General features: G+C 38.1%; 2 protein-coding genes and 1 long non-coding RNA gene across 4 annotated transcripts; 1 reads left to right on the top strand and 2 right to left on the bottom strand.

The window, feature by feature from the left end:
- Window positions 1–88: 88 nt before the first annotated feature.
- Window positions 89–4,228, bottom strand: LOC133731664 (ER membrane protein complex subunit 8/9 homolog). The gene is made up of 5 exons (XM_062159055.1): window positions 3,918–4,228; window positions 3,682–3,828; window positions 3,529–3,588; window positions 497–660; window positions 89–401 (listed from the first exon to the last, which is right to left on the bottom strand). The coding sequence occupies exons 1-5, from the start codon at window positions 4,122–4,124 to the stop codon at window positions 371–373; spliced, it is 609 nt and encodes a 202-aa protein (XP_062015039.1). The 5' UTR covers window positions 4,125–4,228; the 3' UTR covers window positions 89–370.
- Window positions 4,229–7,704: 3,476 nt separating this feature from the next.
- LOC133730226 (pentatricopeptide repeat-containing protein At3g54980, mitochondrial-like) lies at window positions 7,705–16,303 on the bottom strand. The gene is made up of 2 exons (XM_062157854.1): window positions 14,239–16,303; window positions 7,705–10,520 (listed from the first exon to the last, which is right to left on the bottom strand). The coding sequence occupies exons 1-2, from the start codon at window positions 15,991–15,993 to the stop codon at window positions 8,589–8,591; spliced, it is 3,687 nt and encodes a 1,228-aa protein (XP_062013838.1). The 5' UTR covers window positions 15,994–16,303; the 3' UTR covers window positions 7,705–8,588.
- A 3,511-nt stretch (window positions 16,304–19,814) lies between these two features.
- LOC133734564 (uncharacterized) lies at window positions 19,815–22,358 on the top strand. Of its 2 annotated transcripts, XR_009858414.1 has the most exons (7): window positions 19,815–20,493; window positions 20,828–20,944; window positions 21,018–21,098; window positions 21,316–21,422; window positions 21,498–21,623; window positions 21,783–21,868; window positions 22,141–22,358. It is a non-coding gene; the product is annotated as an uncharacterized LOC133734564 (long non-coding RNA). The 2 variants fall into 2 exon arrangements; XR_009858413.1 differs by lacking the exon at window positions 21,498–21,623.
- The last annotated feature ends 988 nt before the right edge of the window (window positions 22,359–23,346 follow it).

Here is a 23,346-nt window from a genome sequence, read left to right on the forward strand (position 1 = left end):
CGCCAAATTAGAATATTGGAGTTGAATATTGTCATACTATCAGACCACATAGCACTAACATATAATCTGGTAACGTAGCACGAAGAAATTAAACTCAAAACCTTTCACCAGCTACTAAGTTTCGTCACATTTTGACATTTTGTTCAGTTCTACAGCCATAAGCTACAACTTCAGGCACATAAAACTATTCGAGTTCAGAGACTTTTTAAAGTACGAGTTTGGAGACATTTTGTTCGGTTATCCAGTTTTTTACATCTCGAAAAAATCTCAGAAAACAAGAAACCAATGAGCTTCAGGTCGGTCTATCTGATTTCTTTGACCAGTCGTGCCTTGTCCTCTGATGCCCAGGATGAAGCTATTAATGTCTAGTTTACTTGAAGAGCTCTGGGTTCAGCCAATCCCTGTTGCATCAAATTTTCAATCAGCATTAATTTTGACCTCTAAACATGAAAGAAAATTCTTGAGGATAAGAGATATGCTGTTGTATTGCACTCACTTGCTAATGTCATCAAGGTGATCATCAAAATCTACAACATCCTGCCATTTTTCAGTTGAGATGTGATCCAGTAGAACAACATTTGCTGAGGGCTCCTTGATCGTCAACTGATTTCCATCTGATCCAACTAACTTCCAAATCCTCGATGCATCTTTTGTGTACAGCTGATTTTTTCATAAAATAAAGAAGATTAGAAACATAAAAGCTGAAAGTAATTACGAGGGAGAATTCCCATGACAAATAATTACCAAAATTAACAAAACCATGTAAAACAAAGGAACAGAAAACGAAGCTAATATAGGAGAAGGATGAGAGTAGGTAAAGATGGCTTCGATATGCATAATCAGGACACGTAACTATGTGAAGGACTAACAATAAAGAAACATGTGAATCACACCACAGAAGAAAGATCATCTAAAATACCAATTGTTTTCATTTTATGTACCAATGGCTCTTCACTCAAGTGACATATACTGTCTTTTTATTTTCTTAACTTAAATAAACTGGTTTGTTAGTTTTTATTCGTTCGATTTTCCAAGATCAGAATACTAAACTAGTCATCAAACCGAACAAAGCGAAAGAGATACTCAAGAGTTTAGGATAAGAGGTTTGAACTGGATGGTCGAACATGGATGATTTTATTAGTTGGCATGTGAATAACATAGAATACTTTGTTGATTCGATGATATCATTAACAGTGCTCATTTTTCATAACCAAATTAAACAAACCTGGTAATCTGACTAGTTAAAGGAAATTCGTATACAAAGAAAAGATGATCTGGATCATATCTCTTGCTATAGTTACAATCAGTATTCAAGTTCTGTCCTAGTTTACCCCTAGATTTCAGTGTTAGATTGTTCAATGTAACAACACTAAGGTTTCAATCAAGTAACCTGCAAGATGAATCTAATCGTATCCTACTCTCTTCTCCAAAATCAGAAATAGATTTCCATCAAATAATTGTAAGATACCCAAGTGTCTCAGAAGCTTAAACTATCGAACAATTAACCAACAATGTATATCAAGCTAACACCTACAGCGTACAAAGAGCAGAGATTATCAAAAAAAAGGAAAATACATGCATTCCAGTCCCAAAATCTTCAAGTAAAAAATCAAGTTATCAGACTAATAATAAGATTACAGCCTCTGATCATGTGCTGTAAAGTGCAGAATGAAACACTCCTGTTGTGACTGAGAGATGAATTGTTTACTGATTACTGTTTCCTTGTTGACAAACTTTCAGCTGCTAGCGTACTGGTATCTGACTACTTTTGTCTTGATATGATTTTGAACTCCTTATTTCTAAAGGTGATTAAATAGCACTCAGCCTCTAACAGAATATAGTACCCTGCCTTAAAGGACTTTGTTTGGTGTTCATGACACCAAATTCATTCAAGGGTATGTCACACTTAGGGAGGCAGTAGCTTCATGGTGTTGCTTCAAAAATGCCCCCACTACAAAAAGTCATGATAACCAAAAGTAGTGTACAGCTATCTAGTTCTCTCTTTCTCTCATTGCCCAAAATAACCTACTGCCGAGAAGTAAGAACAATAACAATAGACACTTATTTGTAATTAGAATATTTCAATCATTTTGTATTTTGAATATTCCATTCATTACCCAAGAAAACAGATATTATCACCCTTTTCTCAAGACAGACAGCACATTTTATGGTGCAAACTCCTAAGAGTATAATACCACAACCACAACACTAAAACCATTACTATAAAGAAACTTGTAATTGCTGCTGTGTTGCATAGAATAAAGCAAGGTCCATGAATACTGCAGATAGAACCTATAGGTGTCTGAACCATTCAATTCTTATGACAATTTTTGTTTTTTGGTCTGTACAATTCTTATGACAATAAACAGAAGTAAACTTAGAAAGTAACTACATTTAAAGAAAAAGTGGTAATTCAGAGGTTGGGCATATATAACCTACAAACCCAAATGGGAAACCAGAAGAGAATTTTAATCTAAAAAGGAGCAAAACAAAAAGCTTATGCTTTTAAAATGAGTAAGAACTACTGTAATCTGCTCCACTGATTCTTCTCCGACAATACTTAAATAGTAAAAAAAAGCATATGCTTGGTTTAACATGCTTCACATGGGATTTAAAGGAGCTGCCGACTGATGGTATAGCCCCATCTACTTCAAGAAAGACTTCACCCAAAAAAAAGAAAAAGATGCAGTGAACAGAATTGTTATGAAAAGTTCTGATATATCTTACATATTATAGAGAAATCTACAGACAAAATATGAGTTGCCCACATAACATAGAGTGTAGATCAGAAATTGGAAAATTATGAACTAGGTGGTTGTTTCTATTGCCTATCTCAGCAACACAGCTGATAAAGCAAGAAAACAATAAGGTATGTTCTTCAAATGACATCTTAACTATAACTAATAAAATGAAAACTATAATGTACAGATGGGCGGAAGGGAAGGTGACAGCGATGCGGCCAGTTAAGGGGAAACGACATTCCCTTTGTAAAGTAGGCTTTTTGATAACTAATTAGAGTTGATATGAAATGAATCACGGAAGAAGACATATCTGATGAATGAATGATTCAATCCCCTCCCACCCACACGATTCCTCAATTGAAGAGCATTATCACTAATATAACTTTGTCTGATTGATATGAATTCATTAGCTCAGATAAAGAACATAAAAAAAACCCAAAGCTAGGTATGCTTTTACGACAAAAGGTAACCTCATGTACCCTTATCGTTGGGCTTGGATTGACCTGAAATTCTATGGATCCACTTCATAGACAAACTTGAGCTCTCTGAGGACTTTATCAAGATGCTAGAAAAGATATCTAAAACGTTTCATGTGACTACAAACACATAATTATCCCAGCAATCAATGTCACTAGAAAGCCTAGAAATGCTTACCACACACGAATCCTCTACATTATTAACTAAACATCATACTACACCCAGTTCATACACGAAAACAAAATAGAATCAAACACACAGCATATCATGCACTAAGACAAAAGCAAATGATACACACTAAGATACCAACCTGGACCACGGGGCTCCGGTCCTTGGTCTTTGACAAAGCTCCAAGCTTCTTGTTATCTAACTGAAAATACATACACACACAGAGACACAATATAAAACTCCAATCTCTCGAAACGAAAAACCGGAACTTCATAAATAGACAAAAATCACACACCAAGAGCACTGCAGCTTGAGGAAGGTAACGATAAATGTGATCACCAACATTCTTGGCGAGGCTTCCAAGCTCATGATCATCAAACCTCTCGTTTGCGTGAAAATATCCCACAATGCTCAGTCCTTTAGGAGCAAAATGCTCCTCAATCTGAAACCAATCATCAAACCATGAATCAGAAATCAAGACGCACAATTCAATTCGAAGCAAAAGTGTGAATTTGAAATAGTGAGACTGACGAGGATGAGGGAGATCTCGAGCTGGGGGAGGAGGCCGAGCTGGGAGTGGAATAGAGGGACGGAGTCGGTGATCTCGACGACGTCGTTTTTGGGGGAGACGCGGCCGACGAGGATGCCGTTGACGGCGGAGGTCTTGTGTTTGAGCGCGTGTAGCACGAGCTTTATGTACGCGTTCTGCGCGATCTCGTAGCGCAACTCGCCGCCCATGACTCACTGACTCACTCGCCCGAGTTGAGAATTCAATTGCAGAGCGAGAAGAGAAGAGAGCAGAGTCCAGTATTTCAGTGTTTGTTGTGAGTTTGGGGATCTAGGCATTGTGTTCCACGAATTATAGTTTTTTTTTTTTTCTCGTGTAAGTTACCGTTTCATCCTTTGTAAATTATATTTTGTATCCTTTCAAAAAAATATATATTTTTTGTATTATTAGAGTCTAATAAATAGGGGAAGGGCAAATAGTGGGTTTTTGAAAATTTATTACAAGTATTATTGACTTAATTAATAGGGAAAATGCTCGTTTACCCAATTTTAGGCTAAAAATTGCCCACTTGCTCCACCAACTGTTTTTTAACCCCATTTACCCAAAACACTCTAAGGGATTATTTCCCCTTTACCCAATTAATTCTTTTTTCTTTTTTTTTGAGACTTTTTTGCCCTCTCCTTCTTTCTCACTTAGAGAGAGAAGTCACCTTCCACCTTGCTGTGCTCCGGTGACCAGTGGTCGGCGCGGTCTCCGGCGACCGGACTCCGGCGACCGGTGACGGAACTTCGGCGAACGGTGACCAGATTCCGGCGACCGGTGACCGGAATCCGGAATCCGGCTATTATTGCCCCCCAGTAATCATATTACTGCCCCCCAGTAATCATATTATTGCCTCCCAAAAATCATATTATTGCCGTCCAGTGAATTTTATGAACTCCAAAAACCAAAATGAATACACTACAGGAACAATTGATCAATTTATAATCATATTACTGCCCCCCAGTAATCATATTATTGCCCCCCAATACAAAGTCCAATGTTTCTACTGCCTCCCAATAGACCACCAAAAATGCACATTTTTGTAGGATTCACAGATAATTTGACTTTAATACACAGAAAACAACAGGTAACTTATTAAAACACCACACTATAGTGATCCCTGTCCCTCATATAAAAGTCTACTGGGGGCCAATAATGTGTCTACTGCCCCAGTAGACCATCAAACAAACCCCACAGTTACATTGCAATTCCCCTCCTTCCTCATTCTTGGGGTTCACAGTGTACAAAAAAAAAAAAAAAAAGTGATATGGGCACCCAGAAATTGCTCTGGGCACCCACCGAGTGTGAGGCCGGTGCAGGATTGGTCGGATCGTCATCGTCTTCGTCGAGATGGGAAGAGTTGGCGAAACAAGGTTAATGGGACCGGACCACCGACCTCAACCTCAATCACCGTACCTCTTCGTCGCCGTGGGTTCCCCAGTTAAGACCCGGCCAAGATCCGGATCGAGAAACAGAGACTAGATGGCCCAGAATCCGCCGGATCGATTGAGTTGTTGGCCCGAATCCGAAGGTGGAGCGCCTGAGCAGCCATGGCAGAGAGAGAGAGAGTCTGGGGGAGAGAGAGTATGGTTCGAGTGACGGCGGCGCTCGGAGGTTGAGGTCGAATCCGGATGCAGTGCTCCTATCTTCTCTGATGGAGGTGGAGACTTGATGGAGGTGGTGGCCCGAAGCTGCCGGAGCAACCATGGCACAGAGAGATAGAGAGAGAGAGAGAGCGAAGCCGGATGTGGGGCGCGGCAGAGAGAGAGAGTGTGTGAGAGAGAGTCTGAGAGGATAGAGTTTAATAGGGGGCAAAACTGTCACTATAGGTTAGATTGGGTAAATGAGGTCAAAAAACTCTTGGTGGAGTAAGTGGGCAATTTTTGGGCTAAAATTGGGTAAGTGGTCACGACCCCTAATTAATACTAGCAATGTGTCGGACAATTCTTAGGTTCACCCCGGGTGAATAACCATATTTACCCTGTTGGAAGAAACCTAACAGAGGCCACTTTAAACTTAATGTGGATGGTTCTAAGAATGATAAGGGCCAGATAGGTGCTGGTGGAGTTATTAGAATTAATGAAGGTGTTTGGTGCAAGGGTTTTATGCAGCATATTGGTTATGGTGAAGTCTTGCAAGCTGAAGCTTGGGGCCTTGTGACTGGACTTCAAATTGCGGTTGATATGCAGATTAAGCATCTAGATGTGGAATCTGATTCTGCTATTCTCATAAATCTAATTCAGAGTAAGGATATTGATTTACACCCTTTAGAGACTCTGATTTTGAACTGCAGATCATTGATGAATCACTTTGAGTCCTGCTCCATCAAGCATATTCATAGAGAAAGAAATATGGTGGCAGACATCTTAGCGAAGCATAGCTTGGACAACGAACTAGGAGTTTGCAGAATGAACACAAACCCTCCCTTTGTGAATCAAGTTTTGATGGATGATATTGATGGCCTGGTGAGGCCTAGGATGGTTGTAACAGCTTCGGGGTTGAATAGTAGTAGTAGTTTCTTTTCCTCTTTTTCTGGGCTTAATGCCCCCATGTAACCAAAAAAAAAAAAGTATTTCAACTGAACTGCAACATTACTACAGCTTTAGACGGGAGAGAGTTGTTACAAACCAACCATTATCATGCTATTACATATAAAACAGGGTAAAGCAGAACACATATCTTCTATTATTTGGACAACCTCACCTAAAGGTTCATGGGAAACACTTTCCAGTACTAGTACTTCGGTAAAGCTTCTCTGAACTTTACCCAAGTTCCATAGTTCAACTACAACATGGCTTGACAAAACTGAAAGGCAACTGCTAATTATGGCCAGTATAATTGGGAGATTACCATCACCAGCTCATATATCCTCTTCTTCCTGTTTAACCGTCCTAAATCTTCTTGGCATCCATTGAATTAGGCTAGTAGCAAATAAATGACATTACTTTGGTTAAAGATGATAAAACACAAGTCATGAACAGAGCATCTTGGAGATGTAAGGGTAGTAAAAGGCAAAACGGATTTTGGTGCACTTCATGTTTTTCAGATCAAACTTATTATACCCCGTCATTCAACCCTCTTTCTAAACCCAATTGTTAACACTGATTGAAACTTGTGTATGGTTCAACAAAAATAATGCAAAACCTTGCCACTGAAAACAAAGAGAATAAAGGATACTGGATGCAAGAATGACAGTGAACAGCCAGTTCCTGTATCAATTTTGGAGGAAGAGAAGATGATTCAAAGCACAATGTATACAAAAAAATTACTGCCAACTAGTAGCCATGATTTTTCAAATCACTTGAAAATATCAGCATTTCTGTATTGAATCACTGTTCAAAGCCTTTCTTTGAAAAAACAAAAAAGGAAAAAGAAAAGGAAAGCAAACTGTGACGTTGCAACAGCTGGGCATAGTGTACACAAGTCATGAACTGCATCCCTTATCTTTTGAATTGCTTGAGTTACAAAAAGGGCCATGGATTGCTCAAGATATATTAAACAGTGCAGAAATAACTCTTGTACATCAGAAAAGGAGCTTTAGAAACAACAGAGGGTATATGAAGGCATACATAATACCACTACCAATAACAAAGGGATTGTTCCAGCAAAAAGCTGCACAGGAAATTATTACATTTTCCCAAAAGCATAGACAAAGGAGAACAAAAAGATTGGCTGAAATAATTGCCAAATTTAGTGATAACAAAGAAACGTTTGTTAGCAAAAGCCAAAAGGTCATAAAAACATTCAACACAGCATGGAAGGACAGCAAACTGAAATTTGTTATTCTTTATTGATTGTTTCCTTTGATTGAGGGAACAAAAAGGTCTAATACCTCAATTTCCTTGTGTGGATCCTATTTCAATGGGAACTTGATGAGTACAAGAAGAATAAGTATGTAGACTAGTAAAAGGTTAAGATTTTACTCAATGCCTTGCTGTCAACTATGTAGACTAGGATTGAACCTCTCGCTGGTAGGTAAGTGAGATTGGATATATACGATTAAAGAGGGAAGTTTTGTTACATTCCCAGATTTAGACAAGACCCCAAATGATATTTGAATATGCCTCTAAGAGGTCTCTATACAATTCCAAAGAACCCTTCCTTTGTCTGCTAGGTTCAACTTCACCAATCAAGCAAGCTTACAGGTTGAGTTCCAAGAGTTAGCTTCAGCCAACTTGTTCAAACTTCTCAATCTACACAAATGTATACCATAAATAACCTGAAATTTGTAAGCAGTTATCAACAGAAATCTGCGTCATATACGGCCAAATAACAGGGACTACAGAAAACCGAGAAAGCCTTCCTAAAACAGTAACAAGCAAGCAAAAAAGGTGGCTAGCTATGGTGGCACGCCAAAAGAATCAAATAGAAATCATGATTTAAAGCCCCAAATAACTGCAAGGTATAAGCTCTCTTCTGAGAAGCATATACTTAACTGCACAATGGCAGCCTAGATTTAAGACCATTAAAAAAAGATATCTACGGTCATAATTCATAACACAGAGTCTAATCTTGCATCACAGAGAGTCTAAATTCCAATCTATAATTCTGAATCTAATTAAGTGAAATAAAAAACAACAAGTGAAATTAAAAACTTTGGGGAGGTGAAGAAATTGACATACCTGAGCTTAATAGAGTTCAAATCAACTATATCATGAATCTTTTAATAGCGGCAACAAAGCTGCATCTACTATATCCTTAGACAATAAACCAACTATCAATTCCATAGTTGATGCATCTGCAGAGAAACCCAAGTCCACCATTTCTTTAATAAGTTCCATAGCCCATGATGTCTTGTTGTTATTTAACAACCCCCGGACAATGGTGTTATAGGTCCAACCATTTGGAGAACATCCTTTCCCTCCCATTTCTCTCAGCAGCTTTTCTGCCTCAATTATTAAGCCATGATGACAAAGTCCATGAATCATTACAGAGTATGTTCTCACATTAGGCTGAACTCCTTTTGATGATAAACCATAGAAGAGATCTTTTGCAGACTGAACTTCTCCAGCTTTGCACAAACCTTCAATAACAAGAGTGTAAATTACAATACTGAGTTCCAGTTTTCTGGCTTCCATCTCTCTAAGCAATTCTACTGCCGTAGAAAGTTGCTGGTTGTTACACAGGCCATCAAGTATCACAGCATAAGTTTGAACATCTGGAAGCTGGCCACAACCTTGCATCTCAGAGAATAACTTTTCTGCTTCTTGGATTCTCCCCACTTTGTAAAGACCATCAATAAGAGTGCTATAAGTCACGTTATCAGGAACAACTTCCATACGACGCATTTGCTTGAAAATTTTGTTAGCCTGATCGATCTTTTTAGCCTTGCAATATCCATTAATTAATATGTTACAACTCCAAACATTAACCATGGATCCTTTGCTAATCATCAGATCAAAGACTTGTTTTGCCTTGTCCATTTCTCCTCGCAAACAGTAACCATCCATAAGGGAACTGTATGTAATCGCATCAGGCTCAATACCTCTTTGAATCATCATGTCAACCACATTTTTGGCTTCCACAACCATCCCTTCCTTACAGAATGTATCAACCAAGACATTGAAGGTGACGACATTCGGAAAGATGCCTTTACTCAACATTTCATCAAGCAACCTCGTAGCTTGTTTCCACCGGCCTATATTGCAAACTCCTCGAATCAAAGATGTGTAAGTAACAACATCCGGAGCAATACCTCTACCAATCATTTCTGAGAAGAGGTTCATTGCATCTTCAACTAGGGTATCCTTACAAAGACTGTCGATGATGGTGCTATAGGAAACAATGTCAGGCTTGCATCCTCTTTCTTCCATCTTCCCAAGTAATTGCATAGCCGCGCTGTTGTTTCCCATCTTGCAAGAGCCCTTTATTAGAGTGTTGAAAGTAAACACATCGGGCTCTCCCTCCAGCATTTTGGTGAAAATTCGTGCAGCCTCAGGCAGTTGATCATGGAGAACAAAGCCGTGGATCAGAGTGTTGAAGGTAATAGCATTCGGTTGAAAACCGAATTTGAAGAATTGTCCTAAGACAGATAGGCCAAACCCCATCTGATTCAAACGGCAGTAGCAATTGATGATAGTGTTTAGAGTATAGTGATCAGGAACAATTCGACGCAGAAGCATTTGCCTATTCAAAGATATGACTGCAGAATAGTGTTTCAATTTGACAAGTCGACCCAAGATTTGATTGAAAGGGACAACAGAAGAAGGCAGAGGACGCGAGTGAAGCATTTCATCGAACACCTTCAAGGCGTCCTCAACGTTACTCACAATAATATTGGGTCGACGATTTCCTAGATGGGGGGTTTGTCTCGGTCTCGAATGAAACAAAGCCATCAAAGTGTTGATGAGGGGAACAGCAACAACAAGATGAGTAGAGGGAAGACAAGAAACCATACTTCTTGTGCTGCTGCTGCTGCGGCTGCGCATCATCTTCAGAATTCTTGCCCTCAGCTTTGGCTTTTTGGTACAAAGGCTTTCTTCGGTTTTGATCTTTCTTTTAACTTCAAGGTTGCTAAGCCGACGAGGCACCTCAATCGTCGGAAACAAAGGGTCATTTTGACGTTCCCATAATTCTTGGATTTCTTATACTTCACACTTTTTTTTTTTTTATGACATATACTTCACACGTTTATTTGCAAAAACATTTGTAAAGCTCTCTTATCATAAAATTATTACAATAAACTTGGCTTAACAGATAAAACTTTAGCCAGATACAACTGCAATTATAAGAACTACATATGAGTTTTATATTTTTATCTACATTGAGCAAACTACAGACCTACTTTATCTCGTAATAAAAAACAAACATATTAATTTTAGATGAGAGTACTACTCATAATATGTTATTCTTTAGTAAATAAAATAGAATTTGAAAAGATGTTTTAATCTTAGTTGAGAGTCCTACTCATAACATGTTATTTTTTAAAAAATTAAAATTAAAAATTAAAAAGTAGAATTTGAAAAGAGGGTCATAAATCTATTTGCAATATGATGAACTAGTACTCTATGTTCAACTGGTTTGATCAAATGAGCACATGATAAGCCTCGAAGGCAATTTATCTCATCCACTCTTGAGCATTGAAAGTATGATAATTACTTTGTATAGGGTCTGTTTATCTAGAGGAAGATTAGAGGTCCTTTATTTGTTAGAGCATTAATCTATGGTCTAACTGAACATTGTATAGGTTTAATGGGTGTTGTCTTAGGTATATGCCTCATTTAGGGTATCCTGAGATTGGAGGAATACTGCAGATGATTTATTGTGGCATAAAAAGAGGTTCCCTCCATACTACCCATATTTCTTATGAGCATCTATTTCGAGACTTTAATATTACAGAGCGTCGTATAATGTATATTGTCACTACAAAGTTACTGTCGTAAAAATGTTATGCCAAACTTTTCTCAACCTATCAACTCCATGTTAGCCCCAACATCTTCTTTTTATACATTTATCAATTTTGATAATGTAAGTCGGTGGAGTTGTGATCCAAACGATGCTAAGTACACATAAAGATGTTGTATGCCGTGAAAATCAGCCCTAACTTTTTTGTAGACTCAAAAAAAAAAAAAAAATTATCCAAGACCATGATAATATGTGTATTATAGCACATGATTTTTTTTTTTATCTAAAATCATATAATTTTATTTCATCACTAAAATCTTTCCATCATTAAATCATGATATTTAAGCAATTCTAGTATTGATTGACCTAAAAAATCTCAATCCGATTTTTTTTCTTTCTGATTTTTCAAAGTCAAATATTGACAAATGAAGAGAAAAAAAAATCTAGTCTAAATTGTTGAGGTCCATCAAATGGAGTACATTCAAAAAATCATGATTCATTGATAAGAAATAAATATGGCCTTTGATATGGTTTGACATTTTAAAGATGTCATGGGGGAACTCTTGGCATGTCAAAACGAGCTCGACCTTGTCTAACACACTCCCTCCCAAGTCCCAAAAACCTTGTCAAAACATTTCAAGGCAACTACATAGTGAAGACCAAAAAATAATAATATCAATTATGTATGAGTCAACTGAATCTTTAGAAACAAAATTCAATTCTACTAGTCATCAATATCACTCATCCTAATGGGTTGAGCTAGGTATACAAGCATGCAACAGTATGTAAACAGAGGCGGTTCTTTTCGTTCAACCAGTAATGCTTTGTGTTCTTGTTCATTCAGCTGTGCTTTTTGTTCTTATTCTACTCGGACACAAGGTCTCCGCATCATCTCCTTGCTACACAGATATCCTTCTTCGTTTGACAGTTCCTTGTACAGAATAGAGATACCATCGTCCTCTAACACTTCAAACACAATGAATGACTGTAGTTAGGCAACACAACTTTGTTGTTCACCTCCATGCAAATTCCACACTCCTCTGCTCTTTCCATGTCAATTTCAGAGAGCTTTCCTCTCTCCAACTCATCCTTTCTTCTGAATCTGACATTATAAACCTCTTTTTGTTTCCTGTCCTCCAAATCTGTGATGCCCTTCCGAAGTTGCAACAAAGAAGGAAATATCACCCGTCCGTGAATGGAAAAACATATGAGCACAACACATATCAAGGACAAACAAGTTCATCTACTGCAGATGAACTTCCAAATTTACAATGTTAAGCATTTGACTATAAATTACTACATTAGTAAAGTTATCTACTTTGAACCTGACTCACCATAAAATTCTTTGATGCTGGCCCTCCTTTCGTAAATCGACATGGTGGTCTTTCCATCCAGATAAGTCTGCCAATCCACCACATTGCAAAAGCCAAATCAGATGTCAAACAAATTAATACATTTAAGAAGGAGATGGAATGTAAAGATAAACGCAGATGAAGAATTAAAAATTGAAAAATTGGACTTCAAGATTATGAAACATGCCCAAGAAAAAGACATTCGCAGAAAATTAAGTGCTCGTTTGTTAACATTTTTGTAAAGAAAGAATGAGAGGAGAGGAAGATGAAAATGATAATTGAGATAAAATTGATTTTTAATATTAAAACTCTATATATATAGAGATGGCAGACCTTAAATCAGTAGGTGCCAAACCCTGGCAAAGGGAATCAAAATACCTAACTAGAGAAAATGAAACAAATGGAAAGTCAATACCCTATTCCAATCCCTAATTTGGGGCCTGCTGCTAAAGAATAAATCCACATTATAGTTCAATGATGATGAAGCAGTCAACTGAGCAAGTCTTTTCCTTTCTTGACTAGAAATTCTAGATCAGAGTGACTACTCATACTAAAGTTTACAATTGCCTAACATAATTAGCATGCTCAGCTCAACAGTTCCATTCTTTTCAACAAAAGGCATAAACCAGAGCAGAACAGAAGTATTATTGCTCTTGTTCACAAATCTGCATTCCAGCCTACAAATATGGTTGTGCAAACCATACTCCAGAAGCTCCATAATCGATTGAACATAAGCAGAGGCATTGATCGAGTAATGTGTAGAAATGCACTGGATGATAATAAAAAACCTGAAGCAATCATCAAGGAACCTAAACATTGCCAAAAGGTAAGGGTTATCCATATCTTTCCTAGCTAAGAGCCTAATATTAGCAATAAATCTGGGAATATCCCAAAATGCTCAAATTAAAAATATAGGCCTTTATTGAATAAAGAGTTTTTGGATGTTCGTTTTGCAAACTGATGTACAAGTCATAGGTTCTGGCACATACTTCACAATTAAAAAAAAATGTGAAAATCAATTGCCCTTTAGGACATAGATATTAAACACAGATGAATTAGAAGAGAGAAATGAATGCAATGTCAGTTTTCTTGTCTTACCAGTTGAATGAGAAATACTTCTGCAGATGAAATACTTTGTTAATACTTGGTTCCTTGTTATGATATTTTCCTTGGACTTGAAATTGATGTAATTGAACCATTATGCATCACTTGCAGATTGTTCCAAGTTATTAGAGTTGACTTTCATCGGAAGAGTTGTAGCACCCTTTAGGACATAGATATTAAACACAGATGAATTAGAAGAGAGAAATGAATGCAATGTCAGTTTTCTTGTCTTACCAGTTGAATGAGAAATACTTCTGCAGATATACTTATTGCCAGCAACTAAACATTCAGTCTATCACGTGTGCGCGCTCGCGCACACACACACATAATGAAATAGAAAACAAATGTGCTCAAAATTGGAGTGCAACAAGAACTGATATTGTATTTCAATGGTGGACTTACAAACAGGATTCACAGAACATCCAAGGTTGCTAAACGAGCAGGATTGCAGCAGTTTTGAATTTCCTAGCTAGTTATTTCAAATATTCAAATAACTTCAGACTGAATCTTTAAGCCATGCTAATAATACAGGATCTACTGTATCCTTTGACAATAAATCAACAATCAAGTCCATAGTTGATGCATCTGCAGAGAATCCCCTCTCACGCATTTCTTGAATAAGTTCCATAGCCCTTGATATCTCATTGTTATTCATAAAACCTCGGATAATTGTGTTATAGGTACAATCATTTGGAGAACAGCCTTTTTGTTCCATTCCCCTAAGCAAATTTTCTGCTTCACTTAATAGGCCTCCTTTGCAAAGTCCGCTAATCATTATACTATATGTCCACACATCAGGTTGAACTCCTTTTGAAGATAAACTATAGAAGAGATCTTTTGCAGACTGAACTTCTCCAGCTTTCAACAAACCTTCAATGATAACGGTGTAAACTACAATATTTAGTTCCAACTTCTTGTCTTCCATCTCTCTAAGCAATTCTATTGCTTTAGAAAGTTGTTTGTTGCTAAATAGGGCATCAAGTATAATAGTGTAAGTTTGAACATCTGGAAGTTGGCCACAAGTTTGCATCTCAGAGAACAACTTTTCTGCATCTTGTATTCTCCCTGCTTTGTAAAAACCATCAATGAGAGTGTTATAAGTAATGGTGTCTGGAACAAGCTCCCAACAAGTCATTTCCTGAAAAACCTTATTGGCCTCATCGATCTTTTTCTGCTTACAGTATCCGTTTATCAATATGCTACAACTCTGAACATTAACCATGGAGCCCTTGCTAATCATCAGATCAAACACTTGTTTCGCCTCGTCCATTTCTCCTCGCAAACAGTAACCATCCATAAGGGAACTGTATGTAATCGTATTAGGTTCAATTCCTGTTTGAATCATCATGTCAACCACAGTTTTGGCTTCCACAACCATCCCTTCCTTACAAAGTGTATCAACCAAGACACTGAGAGTGACTACATCTGGAAAGATACCTTTACTCACCATTTCCTTCAACAACCTTGTAGCTTGTTTCCAGTGACCTATATTGCAAACTCCTTGAATCAAAGAGGTGTAAGTAACAATGTTTGGAGCAATACCTCTACCAATCATTTCTGAGAAGAGGTTCATTGCATCTTCAACTAGGGTATCCTTACAGAGACTGTCGATGATGGTGCTATAGGAAACAATGTCAGGCTCGCATCCCCTTTGTTCCATGTTCCTAAGTAACTGAATGGCTGCACTGCTGTTCCCCATCTTGCAAGAGCCCTTTATTAGAGTGTTGAAAGTAAACACATCGGGCTCTCCCTCCAGCATTTTGGTGAAAATTCGTGCAGCCTCAGGCAGTTGATTATGGAGAACAAAGCCGTGGATCAGAGTGTTGAAGGTAATAGCATTCGGTTGAAAACCGAATTTGAAGAATTGTCCTAAGACAGATAGGCCAAACCCCATTTGATTCAAATGGCAATAGCAATTGATGATAGTGTTTAGAGTATAGTGATTAGGAACAATTCGACGCAGAAGCATTTGCCTATTCAAAGAGATGACTGCTGAATAGTGTTTGAGTTTGGAAAGTTGAGTCAATATTTGATTGAAAGGAATAACAGAAGAAGGCAGACGACGCGAGTGAAGCATTTCATCGAACACCTTCAAGGCATCCTCAAGATTGGTGACTTTGGGTCGATTTCCTAGCTGGGTTTCTCTCGGTCTCGAATGAAACAAAGCCATCAAAGTGTTGATGAGGGGAACAGCAACAAGATGAGTAGAGGGAAGACAAGAAACCATACCTCTTGTGCTGCTGCTTCTGCGCATCATCTTCAGCTTTGTCTTTGGTACAAACTACAAAGGCTTTCTTTGGTCTCGAACCTTAGCAAAACTAAACAGTTACGCCGTTAGTCATAATATGTTATTCTTTAATTAGTAAATAAAATAGAATTTGAAAAGATGTTTTAATCTTAGTTGAGAGTCCTACTCATAACATGTTATTTTTAAAGAAAAAAAATAAAAAAAGTAGAATTTGAAAAGAGGGTCATAAATCTATTTGCAATATGATGAACTAGTACTCTATGTTCAACTGGTTTGATCAAATGAGCACATAAGCCTCGAAGGCAATTTATCTCATCCACTCTTGAGCATTGAAAGTCCATTATCAAATGATAATTACTTTGTATAGGGTCTGTTTATCTAGAGGAAGATTAGAGGTCCTTTATTTGTTAGAGCATTAATCTATGGTCTAACTGAACATTGTATAGGTTTTATGGGTGTTGTCTTAGGTATATGCCTCATTTAGGGTATCCTGAGATTGGAGGAATACTGCAAATGATTTATTGTGGCATAAAAAGAGGTTCCCTCCATACAACCCATATTTCTTATGAGCATATATTTCGAGACTTTAATATTACAGAGCGTCGTATACTATATATTGTCACTACAAAGTTATTGTCGTAAAAATGTTATGCCAAACTTTTCTCAACCTATCAGCTCAATGTTAGCCCCAACATCTTCCTTTTATACATTTATCAATTTTGATAATGTAAGTCGGTGGAGTTGTGATCCAAACGATGCTAAGTACACATAAAGATGTTGTATGCCGTGAAAATCAACCCTAACTTTTTTGTAGACTCAAAAAAAAAAAAAATTATCCAAGACCATGATAATATGTGTATTATAGCACATGATTTTTTTTTTTTAATCTAAAATCATATAATTTTATTTCATCACTAAAATCTTTCCATCATTAAATCATGATATTTAAGCGATTCTAGTATTGATTGACCTAAAAAATCTCAATCCGATTTTATTATATTCCGTATCTAGATCCCCATAAAGATACGTAGTGGCCACATTCGTAAGCTGCATGTTCAGTTATTCGGAAACTACCAAACTGACAAGGTAATGGAGTGCAATGACATCCATTACGAAAGAATACGTTTTCTCGTAGTCGATTCCAGGGCGTTTTGTGAAAAGCCTTGAGTCATAAGGCGAGATTATCATCTCTTTCTCTCATCACACTATCTAACGAAGACCTATTAATGTCAACAAGTTTTATGTTAGGAGGTGTTGGCACCTCAGGCTCGAAATCCTTCCTCTTCGTTAGTGAATCCAATTCAACCTGGATCACATCTTTCCATTTAGGCCAATTTTCTCTACGTTGGCATTCTTCAACGGAGTAAGGTTCGATGTCATTGGTCTCAACAATTCCACGTCCTCATGTACACTAGTGTAGTTCGTAGAGATCTCTATATTCTCAGGAATTGGTTCTAACATTGAGGCGTCCCCCAACGATGTCTCTTGGACATAACCACAATCCAAAATATTCTCATGAGACGGATTTTGAGTATCAATGATCAATGGATCAAGTTGTGCCAAACTCGCTCTCTTTTTAGGGCGATAATCCATCGAACCTATGGGTCTCCTACGCTCTCTAGCGGAACCCATGGCCTATGACGCCATTATGCCACCTTGTGGCGTCACCATACCACCATCCATGGTGGTGGTGCCGTACCCATCTTCTCTGGGTGGCACCATGTCCTCTTGTGGGGACATCAATCCTTGCAGACATGTTTGCAGCAGGTATATGTGATCTCGTCACTTTTAGGGGATCAAGATGAGACATAGTGAGGACAGACCACAACAATTCCTGTCGTTCCTGTTGAACATTGACATTCTAATCTCCCCCTAACATCGGGAAGACTGTCTCATCAAAGTGACAATTAGCAAATCCAGCGAAATAGAGATCGCCTGTCAAGGGTTTTACGTAGCGGACTTATAGTTGGAGGCCTATGGCCAACACAAATATATATATATATGCATTCATTGCAATGACTCATGTTGATGCGCTGTGGCGGCGCAATTGGCACATAAGTCGCGCACTCAAATATGCATAAGTACGAGATATTTAGACTCGAACCCAGTCACTAGCTGTAACGCAAATAAAAGTTGAGTGGATGCTATGAGTCGTAGACGAATGAGCATAGCTGCATGCGATATTGCATAACCCAAGCGGAAATATTGGTGCGCATTACCAAAGTCCGGGCTACCATCGTAGTCTTTTAATGGTGGCTTTTCCGCCAGACCAATTGGGTGTGTATATGGGAATATGATACTTGATATCAATACCCAATGATATGCAATAATCATCGAAAATTTTCGATGTAAACTCTCTAGTGTTATCAAGTCAAATTGACTGAATGGGATGATCTGGGTAGTGAGCCCGTAGCCATATGTGATGGGCTAGGAGTGTAGTATAAGCAGCATTACGAGTGGATAATGGCACAACACGTGACCAGCGTGTTTGCGGATCAACTAACACCATAAAACATCTAAGCAGTCCGCAAATTGGTTGAGTCGATCCACAGAATCCCTTTAGATTCTCTGAGAACACATGTGTCCTTTGCATAGGATGGTCTCGATCCTTAAAAGAGCAGGCTTTGGGAAACGAGTGATGGACCTTAGAAGCAACCAATGAGGATTTTGGTTGAGCCATGAAATCACAATTGACTTGAGAAGTGGAGAGAGGTGGCACATTGCCACTCTTGGCGTCAATGCCAAGCTCTTGTCGTAGGGGGTGACGGCATGGTCCTTCTCCTTGAATCAACTTTTGATTCATACTTCTTTTCACTCAAAAGAATGGATGTCTGTGTGAAGTCTTTAATAAACGGATCATCATATCATGACCTAGCTGTCCCAATTGGTCATGTCAAAGCCTATATGTGTCGATGTCCCAAAGTCATCTCTTATGACGTTATTGGACTCAATTACTCAAATAGTGGTTACATATAACTCACTAGAGCGACACATGAGCTTCTCTAATACTCGTAGTCATTAGAGATAATGCAAAGGAACTTATGTCCATTCTCGTTATGTGTTTCCACATGAAAACCATTGGCTCTTATTTCTTTCAAATAAAGTTCAAATTAAGGTATGTCCAAGACATTACGTAAAAGAATCGACACTTTATTAATAGCCAATGATTACATCAAAGTTTCTTAACCAAAGTCTAATCCAAAATTAAAAGTCAAACTTAGACAGATTGTAGTCACTCAATCCATTCGGTGACTCCAATCAAATATGACCAGGAAAGTAGGAAGAGATGTCGGTGGAGCGAGGCTCTCTTAAGTACCACTAATCTCAATTACTTTCCTAGACATCATACTTAATTAGGTGAGCCAAGTGAGGAAGAGTTCAAACAAAATGTCATTTATTGATTTAAGGCATAACTGCCATTACATAATTCTTGGAAATAAAAGACTACTCTAAAAAATCTGCGGCATTTTGTCTTCATCGCCAGATTTAAAGTCTTCTTGAACTCGATGTCTTGATCACTGTGACGCAGCTACCTTCTTAGGTACATTGCAAACTCAGGCCCATTGATCAGACGTTCCATATCAGAAATAGGTACCATCACCACTAAAAAAAACTTCAATTGCTTCGAAAATGTCGCGAAAAGTCAGCTTTTGCGACGACATGTGCTACGGCTATTTTACCATTGCATGTTAAAGAATTTTTGCGACGGACATAACATTACCGTCGCATAATTATGCATCAATTGCGACGGTATAGTCACACCGTCGCTTGTATAATTAAAAAAAAAAGAAACAAATACGACTATTCCTTCAGATCTAGATCAATTTCTTTCACGCGACACTTCCTCCTCTTTCTCTCTCACGCTTCATTCACCGAGCTCAAAACCCTAACCTAGTGATCCTCCTCCTTCTTCCTTCCTCGAATCTTTTGTCTCTCTGTCTCTCTGCTCTTTTCGGTCTCCTCTTCGATGGCCACCCCGACCACAACCACCTCTGTTATATCCTCTCTTAATCACTCTATAGTCCAATTTCCTAACCTTCCGAATGTACGTGCAATTAGATTTTGGTTCCCAAATGGCGATGCCTTTCTCCACCATTCATGTTCCCAATCAACGATTCCGTTCAGATTAAGATAGCGACCATCACCCGCCGCCGAACTATGAAAACTCACCTGACGACACCCAAAATTAGAAAGCTATTTCTCACTCTCTCTTGAAGCTTTTCAATCTGAATCTAGCATCGCCGGTGTATCCGACCATCAACCATCGTCTCCTCGCTCCTTCTCCTTTTTATTTCCTGCACTTTCCCTCACACTTGTAGTTTCTTTTTATTTTATTTTTCTTGTCAAATTTATTTGCAGGTTGCAATTTTTTTAATCTTAGGGTTTTGAATTTGGGGATTTTGCAACAACCTATCAAATTTCTTGCTCTCGTCAGAAATTGGAGTTTATCTCCACATGTAGATTGACTTTCCATGCCGAGTTCAGTCATTGTGATTTCAATTTAGATCGGTATAGATCTATATCCACTTGGTTTGTTTCTTTTACTAGTTTGCTATTTGGGTATCTTATTATCTCTTGATTTTATTATTTTGTAAGAATTCGTTATAGACATATTGGACTTTCTGAGCTGCTCATGTATATGGCTTTGTATCTGATTATCTTGCATTGAGAAATTTGATATACAATGTCTCGCTTCTGGTCCCTAAGCAATGTTATTGAAGTTTCATCGCAACAATCAGAAGGTCTTGGAGTTTATGGTTTATCTTTTGAAGTTTATAGTCAACATATAAATATCTAGCGTTGGAAATCATCATGCTATTGTTCTTGCAATTCTTTATGGCAGGTTGAGAATGAACTACCCCAAATGATTGAGAGACTCGTAAGATGCGAGGCTTCTGGTTATCAGAAGCTTTTGATGAAGAGGGTAGAGGAAAATCTGGGTTCAATTACTAATTTAAAGGTAGTTTAGTTCTCACTTGTATAAAGTCAAGGGAACTCTAAGTTGTTTCTTACCATGCACATATCATTTTCAGGCCCGATCAGTGCACAACTCTGTTATGGAGCTTCAAAATATATGCAATCATCCATATCTCAGCTAGCTTCATGTAGAGGAGGTATGTTCATTCCCTTTTCATTTTAAATTCTCAACTCTTATAAATGATAATGGAAATGAGAACTAAATAATTTTTAATTATCACCTTGTAAAATGAAGATTGTTTCTTTGTTTTTTCACAAGTGCCCTTTAAGATTTGAAGACCTATCTTTTCCTTTCTTTTGTATACAGAGTAAGCTTTCTTCTAGATAAACTTGTTATCTGATTGCTATTTGCAGGTTGATAACTTAATACCAAAGCACTATCTACCACCAATTATAAGGCTTTCTGGGAAGCTTGAGATGTTTGATCGATTATTTCCCAAGCTAAAAGCAACAAACATACGGTATGGAAATGCTTTTACATGTTTCTTGCGACATGGTTTGTTTGTTTCTATTCCACAGATTTTTTTTTTCCTCAGCTTTAAGCAGTATTGGTACCTTAGGTTGGATGGACATACATCTGCTGGTGATCATGGTTCCCTTATTGATATATTCAATAAACCAAATTCTCCTTTTTTTTCATATTTTTTCATATTTCTTCTCAGGTAATCCTTGATACTCGATCTATTCGCATCAACACGATGCGTGTCTGCATGTGTGCTTCTGTTTTCTACTGAAATTTGTGATTTTGGCTGCATGTGTGCTTCTGTTTTCAAAAGTTCAGAGAAAGAATAAGTTATGTAGGTTGTCACTGTGAATCACAGGGTTGGAAGAGCACTCTTTTACTGGCTCACTGAGGCTGCTATTAAAGATCCATTGTCTAAGCCTCTGGTCATTTGACTCAAAGGAGGTATAGCTAATTATTAATCTTTTGGTATAATGTACTAATAATACCCACTGATTTATTGCCTTGAGCTACTTATTAATTTGCATTATGGTCTGAGATAAGAAGTTAGGAATCCATGCCATATATAACACAGAATTCATTACTCTTTCTTACTCTCTATCCTGCTTTTCCCTTTGTGTCGACATATATGGAGTTAACAAGGATGTTCCAACTTTTCTGCAAATATTTACTGCTGGATACAGAAAAGCTATTGAGTTTTGTCTTTGTATGTGTAGGTCTTTCAACATGTCTTTTGGTGAGGAATGTTACAAGCAAGGAGGATGTTAGTTATCACCATACATATGGTTCAAAAGTTTTGTTCAGTAGCTTTGTGTGTAACTCTGAAGTTCAACAAGAAGCTTAGTAGTTTTAGGTATTTTGATGCTTGTAATTGTGATTGTTGGTTTGTAATTGAAATGAGTTCATATGGTATCTTAACATTTTTCAATTTATAATTTTTGTAGTACAGTACTAGCTTTGGTGTGAAATTCACACCAGATTTTTTTTTTAAAATGAAATATCTTTTTGCGACAGCAAAGTATCCGTCGCAACTAAATTAGCCTTTGCGACGGCAGCAATTTCCGTCGCAAATACTTTTTGCGACTAAAATTTACTGTCGCAATTGGATCTTGTGACGCCACCTATTGCAACGCTAACATTTCCGTCGCAAATGCTCAATTTGCCGTCACGAAAAGTATTTGCTACGGCAAAATTGCAATTTGTCGTCGCAAATTGCCGTCGCAATTGAAGTTTTTTTTAGTAGTGCATGAAGAGGATTCTCCCTTGATTGAGGCGCATTGGCGCAATGTGCATGGTCCCTAGGACCTAAGGCGTTGGAAGATTATGACCATGGCCAACGTTGGCTCTATGGTTTCCAACCCTTAGTCCCTCAAAGTCACGGCTCCTATGGTGGCGTGATTGTCGCCTTTGGCGACTACCTTCATGAGCATTTCGATCAAATGGATCATGACTTCTATGGCGACTTTCTCTAGCCATGAGACGATGCTCTGGATAGCTATCTCGAAGCCTATCAATTTCTCTTCTCACAAGCTCGTTGTCTTGCCTTTCAGCAATTTCCATAGCTTCAATAAGCTTTTGAAAGCTGGTGTATGTGTGTGTGAACAAGCTACAAAATATGGGGAAGAGTGAAATCCTAAAATGACTTCCCCTTCCCGGCCGGCCTCCGTCGCCGCTGGTGACGAGCCTCCTCTCCCCAACCCTCCCCCCAACACTAAAACTACCTTTGCTTCTTTACTTTCTTCTGATGTCCCGCTTGGGTTTGCGATTGATGACTTGCCTGTGCCATCTATTGATGATGGAGTCGTCACGATCCAAATCTCTGATGAGCCTTTCCAGCGCGGGCTTGATCGTTGCAAGACTATCCTTGTCGGGAAATTGCTCTCACCCCCAAATGGGGTCATGCCCAAGGCTAATGAACTGGC

The sequence above is a fragment of the Rosa rugosa genome, chromosome 2 (genome assembly GCF_958449725.1).
Source record: "Rosa rugosa chromosome 2, drRosRugo1.1, whole genome shotgun sequence".
NCBI classification, from domain to species: Eukaryota; Viridiplantae; Streptophyta; class Magnoliopsida; order Rosales; family Rosaceae; genus Rosa; species Rosa rugosa.

What these genes read in the sequence shown, in the direction of transcription:
- LOC133730226 (XM_062157854.1), bottom strand. Translation starts at nt 15,993, where the DNA reads ATGATGCGCAGAAGCAGCAGCACAAGAGGTATGGTTTCTTGTCTTCCC. An exon ending in TAGCATGGCTTAAAGATTCA is followed by an intron (nt 10,521 to 14,238) that starts GTCTGAAGTTAT and finishes TGTGAAGTATAA; the next exon opens with GAAATCCAAGAATTATGGGA.
- LOC133731664 (XM_062159055.1), bottom strand. Translation starts at nt 4,124, where the DNA reads ATGGGCGGCGAGTTGCGCTACGAGATCGCGCAGAACGCGTACATAAAG. An exon ending in TCGAGATCTCCCTCATCCTC is followed by an intron (nt 3,829 to 3,917) that starts GTCAGTCTCACT and finishes GATTGGTTTCAG; the next exon opens with ATTGAGGAGCATTTTGCTCC. An exon ending in CTCAAGCTGCAGTGCTCTTG is followed by an intron (nt 3,589 to 3,681) that starts GTGTGTGATTTT and finishes ATGTATTTTCAG; the next exon opens with TTAGATAACAAGAAGCTTGG.